General features: G+C 39.5%; 1 protein-coding gene across 1 annotated transcript in view; it reads right to left on the bottom strand.

Annotated features, from left to right (window-relative positions):
• Nucleotides 1-14,499, bottom strand: part of cntn2 (contactin 2) — a 103,138-nt gene that overhangs the window by 47,483 nt on the left and 41,156 nt on the right. Inside the window, exon 2 of the mRNA XM_049570821.1 lies at nucleotides 4,910-5,074. Within this exon, the coding sequence (XP_049426778.1) occupies nucleotides 4,910-4,970 (61 nt within the window). The 5' untranslated portion in view covers nucleotides 4,971-5,074. The remainder of the gene's footprint in view (nucleotides 1-4,909; nucleotides 5,075-14,499) is intronic.

The following is a 14,499-nucleotide window of genomic DNA, read 5'->3' as shown; positions in this document are numbered from 1 at the left end:
TATTGGCGTGCGCACACGGGAGTCTGGGTCATCAGGTGACTTTGTCATAAACCTTTGGTAATGCAAACCTATGTGATGCTTGTGGCTTGACAAAACACTACACAGATGTGAATGTGTGATAGTTATGATGGCATAACAGCCTGTCACAGGTTACAGCTTGATGATTAGAGGCAAAATGGCAGAGCATAAAGGTCCAGGTGGAAAAAAAAAACAAAACAGCTCAATCATTTAGGATTTTGCTGAAAGGAGGAAATCGCCTGTTGAATTGTAGATCCCAGGGTACATCTTTTGTATTTTGGAGCTGTTTAAATGTGTAATTTGTGGTACATTTTATTTTGTTGTACTATTAATATTGTATACAGAATCTGAATCTCACTCTGAGTGTTGTTTACAAACTAAAGAAATGAGAGAAAAAAATTCTTTAGTTTTTACTGAATATTTTAAGGCGAACTGTTTGGTTGACATGTAAAACTGTATTTGGTATTTTGTTGCAATTCTATGCTCTTTATTAATAAGATATTTTTTTTACTAATGCGTCATACCGTCAAGAATATTGTCATCACAAAAATACCCTAAAATATCATATTATTTTAGTGCCATTACGCCTACCCCTGTTGGAAAGTACATTTACTCCAGCACTGAACCAATGTACAGTTGAGAGATTCTTGTATTTTACTTGGCAATATCCATATTATTATTCTTTATATTTCTACTTCATTACATTTCAATAAGAAAATATGGTGCTCAACTACAGTACATTTAGTTAACTGACATAGATACTATTACTTAAGAGATTAAAAATTTACATGCAAAACACACAATAAGTTTAAAAGATATGAAGTACTCTTATAGGTAAGATACCTATCAACTAGGTTTAATTTTGTTTTTCTTTTGATGCTATGGAGGGGCAGAGCCATGTAACAATGGGTGGAAGCTGTACTTATACTGTAGGTAAAACTAGAGGAAAAAGAAAATAGTTTTCCATCAGCCTTCATAAAATCTTTTCTTAAAATACAAAACTTTACCAGCCAGGTTGGATTGAATTTTAAGGCATAATCCAATGTGATAATAATGTGATAATGTCAATGTGTCTGCGCCGCACAGCACTGCGCAGCAGATATGCTCCCATTCTAGTAGGGTTGCCATAAATGGGCTTGTCCCAGAGGCATTCAACTACCAGAGAGCTTTTGAAAATTGAAAATAAACTTAAATGCTCTGATTCAGGGTACCGTACTTGCAAATCATGAGGGAGGGAGGGGGAAGGAGGGAAGGAGGAAAGCAGCAATTTGTGTCTGTTTGTGTGCAATTAATTTGAGTCTTGCCTTTTGTTTTCTTTTCGTATTTTGTATTGTTTTGCGTATCTGTAACTGTGTTTGTGAGTGTGTGAGAGAGAGAGTTTCAAAAGAATATTTTGTCTGCACATGATAGAAAATAATAAAATAGCCCTCCAGAGGCAGATCAGTACGTTAGTCATTTTTCTTTTGATTACTGAAATGTTTAACCACTAATCCTTAGCTGTATTTTAAGTGTAACCCTTCACCATAACATACCACTAGTGTTTTTATCAGTAAACACCCCCAGCCTGCCCAGTGTCAGGTATAATGAGTATTGATTTTAACAGGAAGCCAAAATTTGAAAAACTTCCTTCAAATATTCACCTGGCTTTTTGCCACAGGGCAAAAAAAAATTGGGCAGAGCATAGTTTTTTCCCCAGTGAGTGTATCACTTTATCAGTGCACACACCCATTTTAACATATCTTTGAGACAACAGTGTCTCACTTCCTTGCCAGCTTTCTATTTTAGTTAGACACTATGTCATCTACATTGTGAGGCCAAATGAGAGCTGCAGCTGTTTTTTGGTAAAATTGATTTTGAGGTTTATTACCTGCATCCAACTTTCAATTTGTGTAGTGCAAATGAAACAGTGTGCACAGATGAAGCTGATTCATATCTCAACAGTATTTTTTCTGGTTTTCACTGACAGAGCTCTTTCATGGGCTGCACCCAGTCATTATCTACCTGTATCATTCATCACACTGGTGCATTAATTCAACACTAAGGCCTGCTGGAGAAATGCATCCCCTCTCTTTGCTGTCGAAAGCCCTATTCGGAGGGGATTAGTTTTGCATACGTACGTGGGGTAAAGTAATACTTACCAGAGATTTTAGTCCCGTCTGAGTGTGCCATGTCAGTAATCATTACCGCACAATGTCAGTAAAGATTACTACGACTTTTACCTTCTGTAAAAGGGTCCCGGACAATACCTCAGGTAATACTAATCCCGTGCAAATAGACCAGCAGTAAATATGTGTGTTAGGGCTGTCAAAAAAAATCAAAGTTAGAAATATATTCGAATATAGCCTATATATTTTTTTATAAGTTCTAACCTAAATTTGATAATTAATGGCTCACGCAGAAGCCAGGCCAGACTGGGACGCAGCGATGGAGGGAGAGGCGCAGACGGAGGAGCCTCCGTGCCAACACCACCCACTGCACTGTCCGCGATGGGTGACCTGTTCCGGAGACATACAGGGAGAGTGTTGCACCTGCTGCCTCCCTGCCTACCCTTTTTTGAAGAAGAGATGAAATGTTACCAGAATGAGACACCACTATGAGCCGGCCAGGATCCACTCTTGTGGTGGAAAACTACGCACTGAAGTATCCAAACATTGCTCAGATAACAAGGCAGAAGTTGATCATACCTGGCACTTCAGTGAGGTCAGAACAGTTGTTTTCATCCGAGTGTCAAATTCATATTGCGTCTGCAATAAGCGTCTTATTTTTTGTGTTTTCGTTTTTTTGTAAAAAAATAAAATAAAATAAAATAAATAATAATAATAATAGTAATAGTAATAACAATAATAATAATAATAATAATAAATTCTAATATTATTTGAACTTTACTAAATTAATTCGAAAATATTCGAACTCAATTTCATGGTGCTTTTGACAGTCCTATCATACGCTCATGATGGCAGGAGGGGACGGCGGTGCGTGAATGGATTTACCCCTCCCACTTGTGGTTGTTTTACTGATTTTTCTTATCCCGTGTGAATCGGCCATTAATATTACTGACGTCCTGTTGTGTAGTGACATTACCCCACGTGCCCATGTAAAACTAATCCTGTCCGAATAGTGCTTAAGACAACAATCATGAAATTTTAATCAGACCCGAAAGGCCCCAAAATGAGCCGCATCCACATATTAAACTCACTCTCTTACACACACGAAGACACAAATACTTTGGCAAGTTAACTGTTTAAACTATTTTTGAAGATGTTTCCCAGCCATTAATACTTTCCAATAGTTCTGTGAACTGTTTTGAGATTCACCATAACAGTGAGCTAGGAGGACATCTGAGAATTTAGGGGCACTCTTTGGGGCTAAAGAAAAATGAGAGAGAGTATTTTTAACTTCAGCTCACAGCTATTACTAATTCTAATTCTGTTTTGTGGTCAAAAGTCGTTAAAAAGTGTTTTGAGTTTTGATTGTGCTATTATTATTCTTTCATTATTCAAAGAATGAATAAAAAAGCTCTGTGTTTTCAACAGAAATTCTCCTTCAGCCTCCAAGTCTTTGAGTGGGCAGGTTCACAATTGACCCTGCAAATAACAATTGCTCCAGTAACTGGACGAACAGCATTTTGCTAGTATTATATGTATTTCCACTGTGTGGTACAGCTCTACTTGACTCGACTCGACTCACTTTCGGTACCAGGTCCTTTCCCGTATTTCATTCTCCACTGCAGATAGTATTCCCTCAGTGAAGGTAGTATCCTCTCAGTGTAGGTAGGATTCCCAGCTGATCACCATAGCAATGCCACATGAAAGTGCCGTGACATAGTCTTCAACACAGCACTCACTGAATTCTCTCATCAGCAACAACTGTACAGCATGTTGTAATGCATAGTTCTACAAGCTGCCATTTTTTTTAAAAAAAATCTGAGTTCAAGGTAATAAAAAATTGTGGTCCCCATTAAAATAGGCGGGTGTGTGCAGAATGTCCTGTGTTGTCGCTAGTGAGGATTCTCCCGTTGACCAATCAGTGGTCTGTAGTGTATTAACTCCACCTTTTATGATTGGCTCAGCGTACTTGGACCCGCAGTGATACTAAAAAAAAATGTACCAGGTACCATCCACAATTTTTGGGATACCAAACTAGATCTAATCAGCTCATTGTTGAGTCCAAGTGAACAACCAAATTTGAGATATTGCATTCACAAGAATAGGATGGAAAGACAACCCAAAATCATAATGCCTCTGGCCATGGCCAGCACCATCATGGAAGCATAAAAAGAGCAAATCGAGTTGAGTATAGCTGTGCCTTTTCATGCAGTGGAAATATAGCAATTGTTGAAGAACTGAAGAATATATACCACACCATTTAGCATCAACTGACTAGGACCGTCACATTTAGTAGAAATTTAAACCACAGTTCAAATGTATGAAAAAAAATTAAATTTGATCTCTCTTATTTGAACTTATACAGTGTATATGTACAACAAGCTTTGCCGAGTTCAAATGACGTTTTTCAAAACAACTTTTTATGTCAGGGCTGCAGCACACTTGGATCACTACAGATGAGCATGTTGGAGATATTTTGTTGTTTCAATTTTGTGCTCTTGGACGTTAGTCTGGGGCGCCGTCTGCCATTACGTGTGCTAGCCGCTCCCCCCGCCGATCTCTGCAAGGGATGTGAGGACTCTAAAACTTCACCAGGGCCTTCATCGGCATATGGGTGAGTAGATAATGGCTGAATTTTCATTTTTGGGTGCACTATCCCTTTAACTCCTCAACTGGCTAAAATTAGGCCTAGTTCTAATGTAATCATTAACACCAACACTGTTTCTGCAATCAGTCTGAAAACCCCCATTGAACATGCATTATTAGTGTTTTAAAGTGGAACTTACCGACAGCTTCCCTCAGGGCTACTAAACTGAGGACCAGCAGACATAGCAAGTGCTCCATCATCTGAATCCAGATGGATTACAACAGAATCACGAACAGATCAGGTGCAGATAGGATCAGAACCTCTTCACTTTATCTCACAGGAAGAGGAGGCATTCAGTCTGGGCCTGTGCAGGAAAAGGAAGAACAAGATTACTTACATGACAGCTCCTATAGCTCTATGGAGGAACTGAGTTCATTAAGCATTGATTGCTAAATGAATTCAATTCAACTGAGAATGTAATTTTAAGTTGACTTTCCATCCATCATAATAATTCCTTGGTCCCCTTTAGCAAGTAAATATGAAAATCACCATTTTCTCTACATATTGACTCTTCCCAGTATCAGTTCCAAGTACTGTACACTCCATGTTTGAAAATCCTGACTGTCAAACTCTGGTTGTAACCAAGTGGCAAACTTTACGGCTGGAAAGTAAAACAATGTGAACCGAAAATTGCATTTCCTCTAGTGGCCTTTTGAGGCTGGCTCAAAAAGCAACACAATCGACATAGACCCTCATGTTAAAATGCCCAAATTGACAGCAGAAACAAACATGTCTGGTACAAAAACAGTTTTGGTGTCTACAGCCAATTTCCTCGTTCAAACTGTACAGGGGTGAATTTTTGTATGATCCACCCATTTAAATGTTTTTAAGGCTTAAAGTTATGCATAATTAAGGGTGTGGCTGCTTGAATGACAGGTAGGTGCCATCAACTGTAACGTCAGCATGACAACAACACTGGTTTGGTAATGTAATCACGCTGTAACCCCAGATTCAGAGAGTATAGGCAAGTTTATAAAAGTAAATTGTATGGTTGATGTTTTGGTCACCTAAAAACGTCTTGTTGTACTTTGGTTGTACTTACAGATCCTCTAAGAGTCAGATACTGAGATTTTCTGGTAAATACATTTTGTTTTAATGTTCTTTTAGCCTATTTTTCACTAGCAAAAAATAGCATTAGCACTGTCACAGTTAACCATACCTGTAAATGCAATGTGGTAACCAAGCTAGCAGGTAGCGTTAGGTTTATCTCCACCCTCTCATCCAAATATGGTCATCTTAGCTTAAAAAATCCAAAATGGCAATGGCAAAAATGCCAGATTCAAGACTTCAATATAGCAGTCCACAAACCAATAGGTGAACCTCATGAAAACTTCTCATTACACTAAGACTGAAGCATGTGTATCTTTGGAGGCGAAAAAAAGAAAAGACAAGACTTTCTCCCAACAGTCTCTCTGTCCATTTGGGACTCTATAAAAAGGTCATTACTCTGAAAATCTTGTACAATTGTACTGTAGGGCCACGACTAGAGCTGTTGAAAAACCTTTTAAAAATGTTCTACCATACACAGTAGCATCATACCTTTGTGAAACTGTAAAGCAAGAGTTCCCAAATTCATTAATATGAACACAAAAAAAACAAACAAACAAAAAAACGAGAAGACCACAAACTCCTTTCACATGACCCCACCATACTGAAATCAAATCTTGATCAAGTCAGAGCATTTTTCTATTTTCAGGGAATCTCACATTTTCAAGGTTCATTCTTAACCAGAATATCTCTTTACAGTGTATGGAAATGGTTCAGGCTTACACCATAACAGAACTCTTTTTGCAAAATACTTCTAGAAGGGTTTTTGTAAGATACATTAAAATAGTTCAACAAAGTTACTACAAGGTCCATTTGTCAAAAGATCAATGTGTCCTGGTAATCTGGGACTCGAGTTGAGCTAGGTCCAAAGTATATCCCAGTGAATCCAAGCTTATAAGCTCTGTGTTTTTGAGGCAAGTTGGATAGTTCACATTGATTCTCAAGATATGTATTGTACTGTTGCTTGTTAATTGGTGGCACATCTTGCTTTTGTGCATGTTGGCGTTAGCGTCTGTTTGGCTGACCACGTTTTGGATAAGGTATTTATATACTGGGGGATATTTCAACCCACTTCTAACCAGCCTGTTCTTATTCCCAGGTCATGCCCCCTCAGAGTATGATACCAACGCCGAAGGTACCCTTTAGGGTCTCTATGAGATGCACCAGGCTTTTAACTAACACCAGTGTCAAAGCATTATTTGATGCTGAGAGCAAATGAAGTAGTACAAAGAGCGAGAAATTACGCATTGCGGTGGATGGATCAAACAAACTTTCATCTCAGGACGGTAGTTTGTGTCAGTGTTGTCAGAGTTGTATTGTTATATAACTTGCATAGGTACGTGATGTTTCATAGTTATTTCAACTGAAATCATGATGTTTTTTCTAAGTCTAACCAAGTAATTTTGTTGCCTAAACTTAATTGTAATTGTTTCATGTTTTCCAGGTATTACAGTGTATTTCATCCAGAAGACAGCTGTGTGTCACATACAAAGGCTAAGGCAGCCGACAGTATGAGGTGCCATGGCGGCATGACAAAGTGTCTGTTTTTGATGACCTGGGAATGAAAATGGATTGCTGTAATTTTTGCCAGGTCATTTTCGGATCAAGTTTCTTCCTTTTTTTTCTCCTTAGTTTTTGCCCTCTGGTTTCTTGTAGGTATAATTTCAGATTAGGTCCACAGTTTCGAACAGGTGAAGGCTCTTCGGAGAACCCCACAGAACCTGTATCAAGACCAGATAAGATTGTGAGATACTGCCTGACTAAGATGGTCAGTCCTAGAGTTCTTGACTCATTAGGGTTCCATTCTAAGTCACTACACTGACCAAAAGTCTTATAAAGAACTGCAACTGTTGGTGCTATGCTCCAAATGAGCAATATACACGGTCAAACTGTATCCTTTTTTTAATAATTTTGTTTCAAAATACAAATGCTAACATGTTTCAGTAATAAGCTGAATGCATTTGTTGACAAAATTATTTTTCATCCTTAACCTAATTTGCAATGTAGCTTCTAATCTACTCCTCCAATTCAAAGGAAGTAAACCAGTTTCACTGTCAACATTACAAGATGGCACAGAAATTAAGGATTTAATAGCCTGTTCAAACATGTTTAAAATGTTGCATTATGGCTCTGTGCAACACTATATTATTTCTATGAGTTATTGGGGTTTTTTCATGGATAGTGACCATAGCGATTTTCTAGTAAGAGATGTGGATTAGAAATCAAGGATGTAAGGAATTATCATGGGCATATTATTCTGAATGACTAAATACATCTGTGATTGAGTTCTTATTGTTTTTTCTGTCCAAAAGGCCCTTGAGGGCCCCTCCTTTATTCATGTGTATCACCATAACACACACACACTGTGTGTCTTTTCTGCTCACAGCAAGAACTGATGGTCCTTCCCAAGAGACAACTCTGCTTTACAGGCTTTGATTCACTCAATATAAAGTAGGATTACAATTCTCCATGCATCACAAGGCCTGACTGACTTCACTGAGTCAAACACGCACGCACGCACGCACGCACACACGCACACACACACACACACACACACATATAGACACATCACCGTCAGTCTGAACTCTCACACACATTGCTGAGAGTGAAGGGATGGGTATGGTGAAGGGAGAATAAAGCAGGAGGGGGATGAAAGAGAAAGAAGGGAATCAAAAATACAAGTGGAAAATTTGAGACTGAAAGAAAAGAGTGCACAAGAGGATGACTAAAAGTGGGACTGATGGATGGATAACAGAGTTAGACCATGAGTTAAGTAAGAGGAGAGTAGTGTATCGTGTAACTCCAAATGACCCCAGATGCATCACAGAGTAGAATCAGCTCAGTACTGATCCCAGCACATTTAATATTTTGCTGAAGTTAAAGTGTGACAGTCAGCTGCTCACTGTGTACTGACATGTCACCATTGTGGGTCTGCAGGCTGAAGTGTGGGATGTTGCATACGGCTATTAACATGAACTGGCAGTGATGTTGGAGAGACACATTTACACCAGCAAAACATTACATCCCTTTCGGTCACACTATTTGCTCACTAAACTATACCATTGACCACTGTATAAACAATTCATGTGACTGTTTTTCGCAACATGCATGCAGTCCAGTTGCCAGAAGAAGCAGGTTTCTGACAACCATGAATACATTTGTATTTGCATGTGTCATACATATCATATCATTGTTTATATGAGCTGACTTTGTCATTGCAGGTGGGTGGGGATGGTGGATGGCAAGGCACATGCCTGCCAAGCTTCAGACCATAACTGGAGACCAACAAACAAAAATGGTTGTTTTTAGTGAGTCATCGCATGTTTCCAACAGCTTTTTAGCCACCTTCGCTGTTTCCAGTGAGGACAGTGCCATGAAAAGCGGTTGTTTTTTTACCAAGACACTGCTGTTTTCTAGCCAAGATTGTGCCACGAAAACCAGGTATTTTAAGCCACATTATGTTTCCTAGACATGATTAAGTGTTGTGTGTGCCTAAACCTTACCACAAGGTAACCACAGTGTTGTTGAAATGTAAGGAAACAAAGTTTCAGCATATTTGCTACATAATAATGCAAGAATATCATGTATCTGGGGTTTGCAGAAACGATGACAACGTTGGTCAGTCAGTCATTCGGTCCACCACTTTGGCCCAGACAAAAATATCTCAACAATTATCTGAAACATTGCCCTGAAATTTCACACGGACGTTCATGATACCCAGAGGATGAACCCTAATGACTGGTGATTCCATTGGGTCCTCAAGCACTATCAGGAAGGTGACATTTTATTTTTTTCTGTGAAATGTTTCAGCAACTATGAGATAGATTGCTTTGAAACTAATCGTGGTGAGTAGACGATGTATCCTGAAGACCTTGGTGATCCCTAAACTCTTCTTCTACCCCATCACAAGGTCAATGCTGTGGCTACGGCTAAAATGTCCCAACAACTATTAGATGGATTACTGTTTAATGAAGACATTTGTGGTCTTTGTCAGCTTCGGTGAAGCACAGACTTTTCATCTAGTGCCATCATAAGCTCAACATGTGAATGCGTCCAGTGGTTTATCCGTCTAGAATTTTGTTTTTCTCTACAATGAGCATTAGAGCTTCACAAAGCTTGTCACATTGCTGTAAATTTGTTTTATTCAAATGAAGACCGTATTAAAGTAGCCTCTACTTTTATTTACTTTACTTACTTGTATTGATTCTTGCGAACAAATTGTGTTGTTTGGTGATCAGGTTCTCAGCTGAAGAGGGTGCCAATATTTTCAGGCAAAGTCTGAACATGTCTAATACAATCTTTACAGGTACAATGGCAGAGTAACTTTTTCTGACTGATCCTTCTCTCAAGACAAAATTTCATGATTTCATTTATGACTCTGAATATTTACTTCTGATAGCAGACTGAAGCTCTGTGGCCGTCCCTGTGGGGTCGGTGTAAGCCTGGCTCAGACTAAGCCTGATTTGCTGTCCTCCCGGTGCACACACTGGCAGTTTTCTCTATCTGTGTCTGATAGGAGGCAGAAATACAGCCTGGGATAACAGGAAGAGAATGAGCAGCTCTTTGCTTGTGGAGAAGGCTGCCCTCAGGCCTTCATTAAGATCCTGCTTCAATGCCTGCTGATAAAAGTCTCAGGTTAGGAAAACGTCACTGACCTAAGGCCTAGTCCACATGTATACGGGAATTTTGGAAAACACAGATTTTTCTGTGTGTTTTGGCCTTTTGTCCACATGCCAGCTGCATTTTCAGTTGCTGATAATTGACCTTCTTTAAACTCCTTCCACAGGGAGAGGGTGAAGTGGCCTGAGACATCCTACCTGAGTGCCCTGTCTATCTCTGACAGAGAAACTCTCCTAAATCAGGATGTGGGCTCCTAAAATCTAATGCTTAGTGTTAAGGAGCTCTCTAGAAGTGATGCTGCCATGCATTATGTTGTGCAAGAGTTGATAAAAAGAAGCAGCATCCAGTGCTGATGATTACTGTTAAGTCACCAAAGACAAACTGAGCAGTGTGAGCACTTTATGTTAATGGAGGTGGCTAAATGAAAATAGCTTGATGGTGAAAAACTTCCCAAAGTGATGACTTGCCAAAATGTGACTGTAGCATTATCTATATATGGTATTCTCATTTATTTCCATACAGGAATAGTTTTAGAGCCAGCATCTAGTGTTCCTTTGATGAACTGCAGCTTTAGAGATATCTGCAAAGGCTTCAGTTAGGGGTTGTCAATGGTTAACAGCTGAGAATATTTTTGAAGGGTTGCGCGTTTCGGTCTATAGGTTGTTTTTTTCTACTCCTTAGTTTACTGCACTGGGCACCAACCAGGTTTGGTGGGAGTTGTTCATTTGTTTATTACCACTAGAAATGCCTACCTGACCCAACAACGTTGCTGTGGAAACATTTTGCCCACCCTACAGTCTCACCCCATCACCCTGGTAAGTACGTAAGTGGTTCAATTTAGAGCCGCAAACCCTCTTTCGCTGTGTTAACTATGTTACCACTGTTCTCCATTACCAGTGTTGGCAGGGTTAATGGTGCTAACATAATTATCAATGCTAAAGAGGTTTTACAGCTCAAAATAAAGCCATTTACTCAGCTGGGCTACAATAGGGTGACCAGATTTTGATTTCCAAAAAAGAGGACACTCGGCAGGCCACGACATAGCCTACTTAAATGATACTCGCAGTTTACTCAAAGATGCCTTATATTTTTAATATATTTAAAGTTTATATGTATGGATAGAAAATTCAGTTATATTACAAAATAATATCTCTGAAAGACAGAAATTCAGATAGGCTCCTATAGACAGGGGACACATACACACACTAGAGTGTGGCTACCGGATCCGAGCCCGACGGGTACCAACGGTAGGCCTACCCGATGAGTCAGGCCGGTTGAGTCAAAAATGTATAAATTGTGTTCGGGCTCAGGTTGGATTCGGTCAGTTTTCAGTGAAAATGTAGTGTAAAAATAAATAAAATCCTGTTGTCTGTCCTGTTTATTGCTTGGGCACTGTTATTTACGTGACAACACCTGAACAGAACACACACACACATTGGCTGTTTGTTTCTACCTCTCCCCTCGCAGGAAGCCTTGGACCTCCCGCCGCCCGCTCCCGTCTCAAACACGGAGGTCTCCCTCTCCGCAGAGCACCCACGGTGCATGCCCAGCCTGTTAAATAGCCTGTGACCATAACAACTGTGTGACACAAACTCAGTGCTTTAGTAATTAAATAATGTCGGGCTCGGTTCGGTTTCAGACATAACAAAACTGAATGACTGTCGGGTTCGGACAGAAATATGCATCCTGTGCCGCACTCTAACACACACACACACACACACACACACACACACACACACACACAAACAAGGAAAACCGGACATTATCATCAATTTATAAACATCCCCTGGACGCCCCGGACAGGACGTGAAAAGTGGACATGTCCGGGCAAAAGAGGACGTTTGGTCAGCCTAGGCTACAGGAAGGGGTCCAGAGGGTGGCCAGCTTGTTTCAACAGCGTTACCAGCAATAATCACAGCATTAGCGGTGCCACTAGCCAGCTCCCACCCAAACCCCAGTTGTGTGGATTGCAGAGTGGCCAAGGCTAATGTCGGCTAACAAATAAACACCATGTTAACACCAGCAAAGCCAAAATAAAGTAAAATAAATTAAAAGGCAAAACATTTAAATTGCAAAACATTCAAATCTCACCAAGTCTACATGGTTAGCACTTTGAAATGTGGCACTAAATTCACTGTATTTCATTTCCTATTGCGTTTTCTTAAAAAAAACAAAACAAAAAAACAAGTAGTTACTGGTTGTAGACTGTTGGGCTATTGAAAGCAAAATTAAGCAAAACTGATAGCCCTTATTAAAAAAAATCTTTTAGGACCAGCTTAAAAACCCAGTACAGTGTTCCTGAGAGTTTCATTCATGTTGGATAATACTGCAGTAAAAGTGTCTGCATTCTGTGCCAATGGAAGAAGCACTGTGTCCTTTGTTGAATGTAGTAAGGTGAAGAGTAATGGTGTGGAGGTCATGTGGTGGATGGGTGTCTGACTTTCATGTAGAAAATGAGAGTTCTGTTTGAAGATTGGGTTGAGTGAACACAACTAATGGAAAAAGATACTAAAATGATCAGTAATAAAATTGGTTCTACATCATTTATTGAAAAGGGACTGAATGACCATGTGCCAGACTGCTAGAGCACTTGGCACTTTAGCAGTCACTTTTCTCTCCATATAATTGTATCATGACAAATACCCCATATGGAGATACAGTACTGTGGCTCACACATTTTCATCTAACTAAAAAACAAGGTGAATGTTAAAATCTCCGTTTGTGACAGCATTACATCATAAACTCCAGAGGTGGGGAAAAATTGATACAACATAGTATTGCCATATTTTGCATAATTTGCATGGCAATTGTATCAATACAAGAAAGCCAAGTATACATTCGTTTTAAGGATGTAGGCTCCTGATCAACAAGTCTATTATTTAGTCGCTATCGTCCGACCAAATTCTCATTAGCTGAATAATCGCCGTGTTACTTTCATGAGGTGAAAAGTGCTACATCAACAGCTTCCCAGGATTAATCCATTATTTCCTGCCGCAGGGGGACAGGCTAAGTTACCTGTGAAAATGGGGGTTGACAGAAAGTTGAACTCGCCCACCCTCACGCTCAGCGTCGCGGTGACGCAGACCTCCTGTCAGTTTCTGTAAGCTGAAACCATTTCCCTCAGTGGAAACAAAGCTTGTATTTACTTGTATTTCACAGATAAGAAACAATAAATTGTGAAGACAGTAAAGCCTCCACTAAATCAGCATTTTAAGTCGTGTGTGTGATCTATCTTTCAAGGATTTATACTTCGGGATTTATCCTGGCTTCATATGAGCAGAGGAAATATCTGCTCGTCGCTAGGCTAATGTATACCATGTAAAATGCCGTAGGCTGGCGCTAATAACGTTAGCATGTTGTATTTGCTTGGAAAACGTGCTTAGTGTACGACAGTTGTTTTGTCAGTCAACCTTGTGAGTTGTAATGGAGCCAAATTATGTGCCGTTACCTTTGTTAGATGCTGCTGTTGTCCCTGGTTTTATATGAGAAGAGCAAAAGATCGCTAGACACTAGGCTAATTTATACAAACGCCATAGACTTGTGCTAATAACGTTGGCATGTTCTATTGGTGGGGGAAATGTGTCCAGATAAAGACAAGTGTTTGTCAGTTCTGTGATTTATAGTGAAGCCAGTTTGCGTATTTGTGTTTGAAATTGTCCCTATTAAGCCATATTTAATATGTGTTTTGAATCAACTATATAAATAAAGTTTGATTTGAACTAAACTTTACATCACATAACACAGTCCTCCACCACCGACTAGTGCTTTGGAGGTGTAACTGCAGAGTGTCACGGACACACCACCTCAGAAGTAAAAATAACGTGCGGAAAGTTTTCCTCTGAGGACACAATCTGCAGTAGAAAAAAGGTAGAAAATCACAATATATTGCAACATGTGTTGCTGCAATACTCAGCACATTGCAAAGTGTTTAGAATTGCAATAATACTGTATGGTGACTCAAGTGGCATAATAATATCATATCGTGGGGTCTCTCGTAATTCCCATCCTCTCTAAACTATACAGAAAATATACAATTAAACGAACACACAGAAATATTAACTC

Source organism: Epinephelus fuscoguttatus, linkage group LG1 (assembly GCF_011397635.1).
Source record: "Epinephelus fuscoguttatus linkage group LG1, E.fuscoguttatus.final_Chr_v1".
NCBI classification, from domain to species: domain Eukaryota; kingdom Metazoa; phylum Chordata; class Actinopteri; order Perciformes; family Serranidae; genus Epinephelus; species Epinephelus fuscoguttatus.
This window is presented reverse-complemented; position numbering and strand designations above follow the sequence as displayed.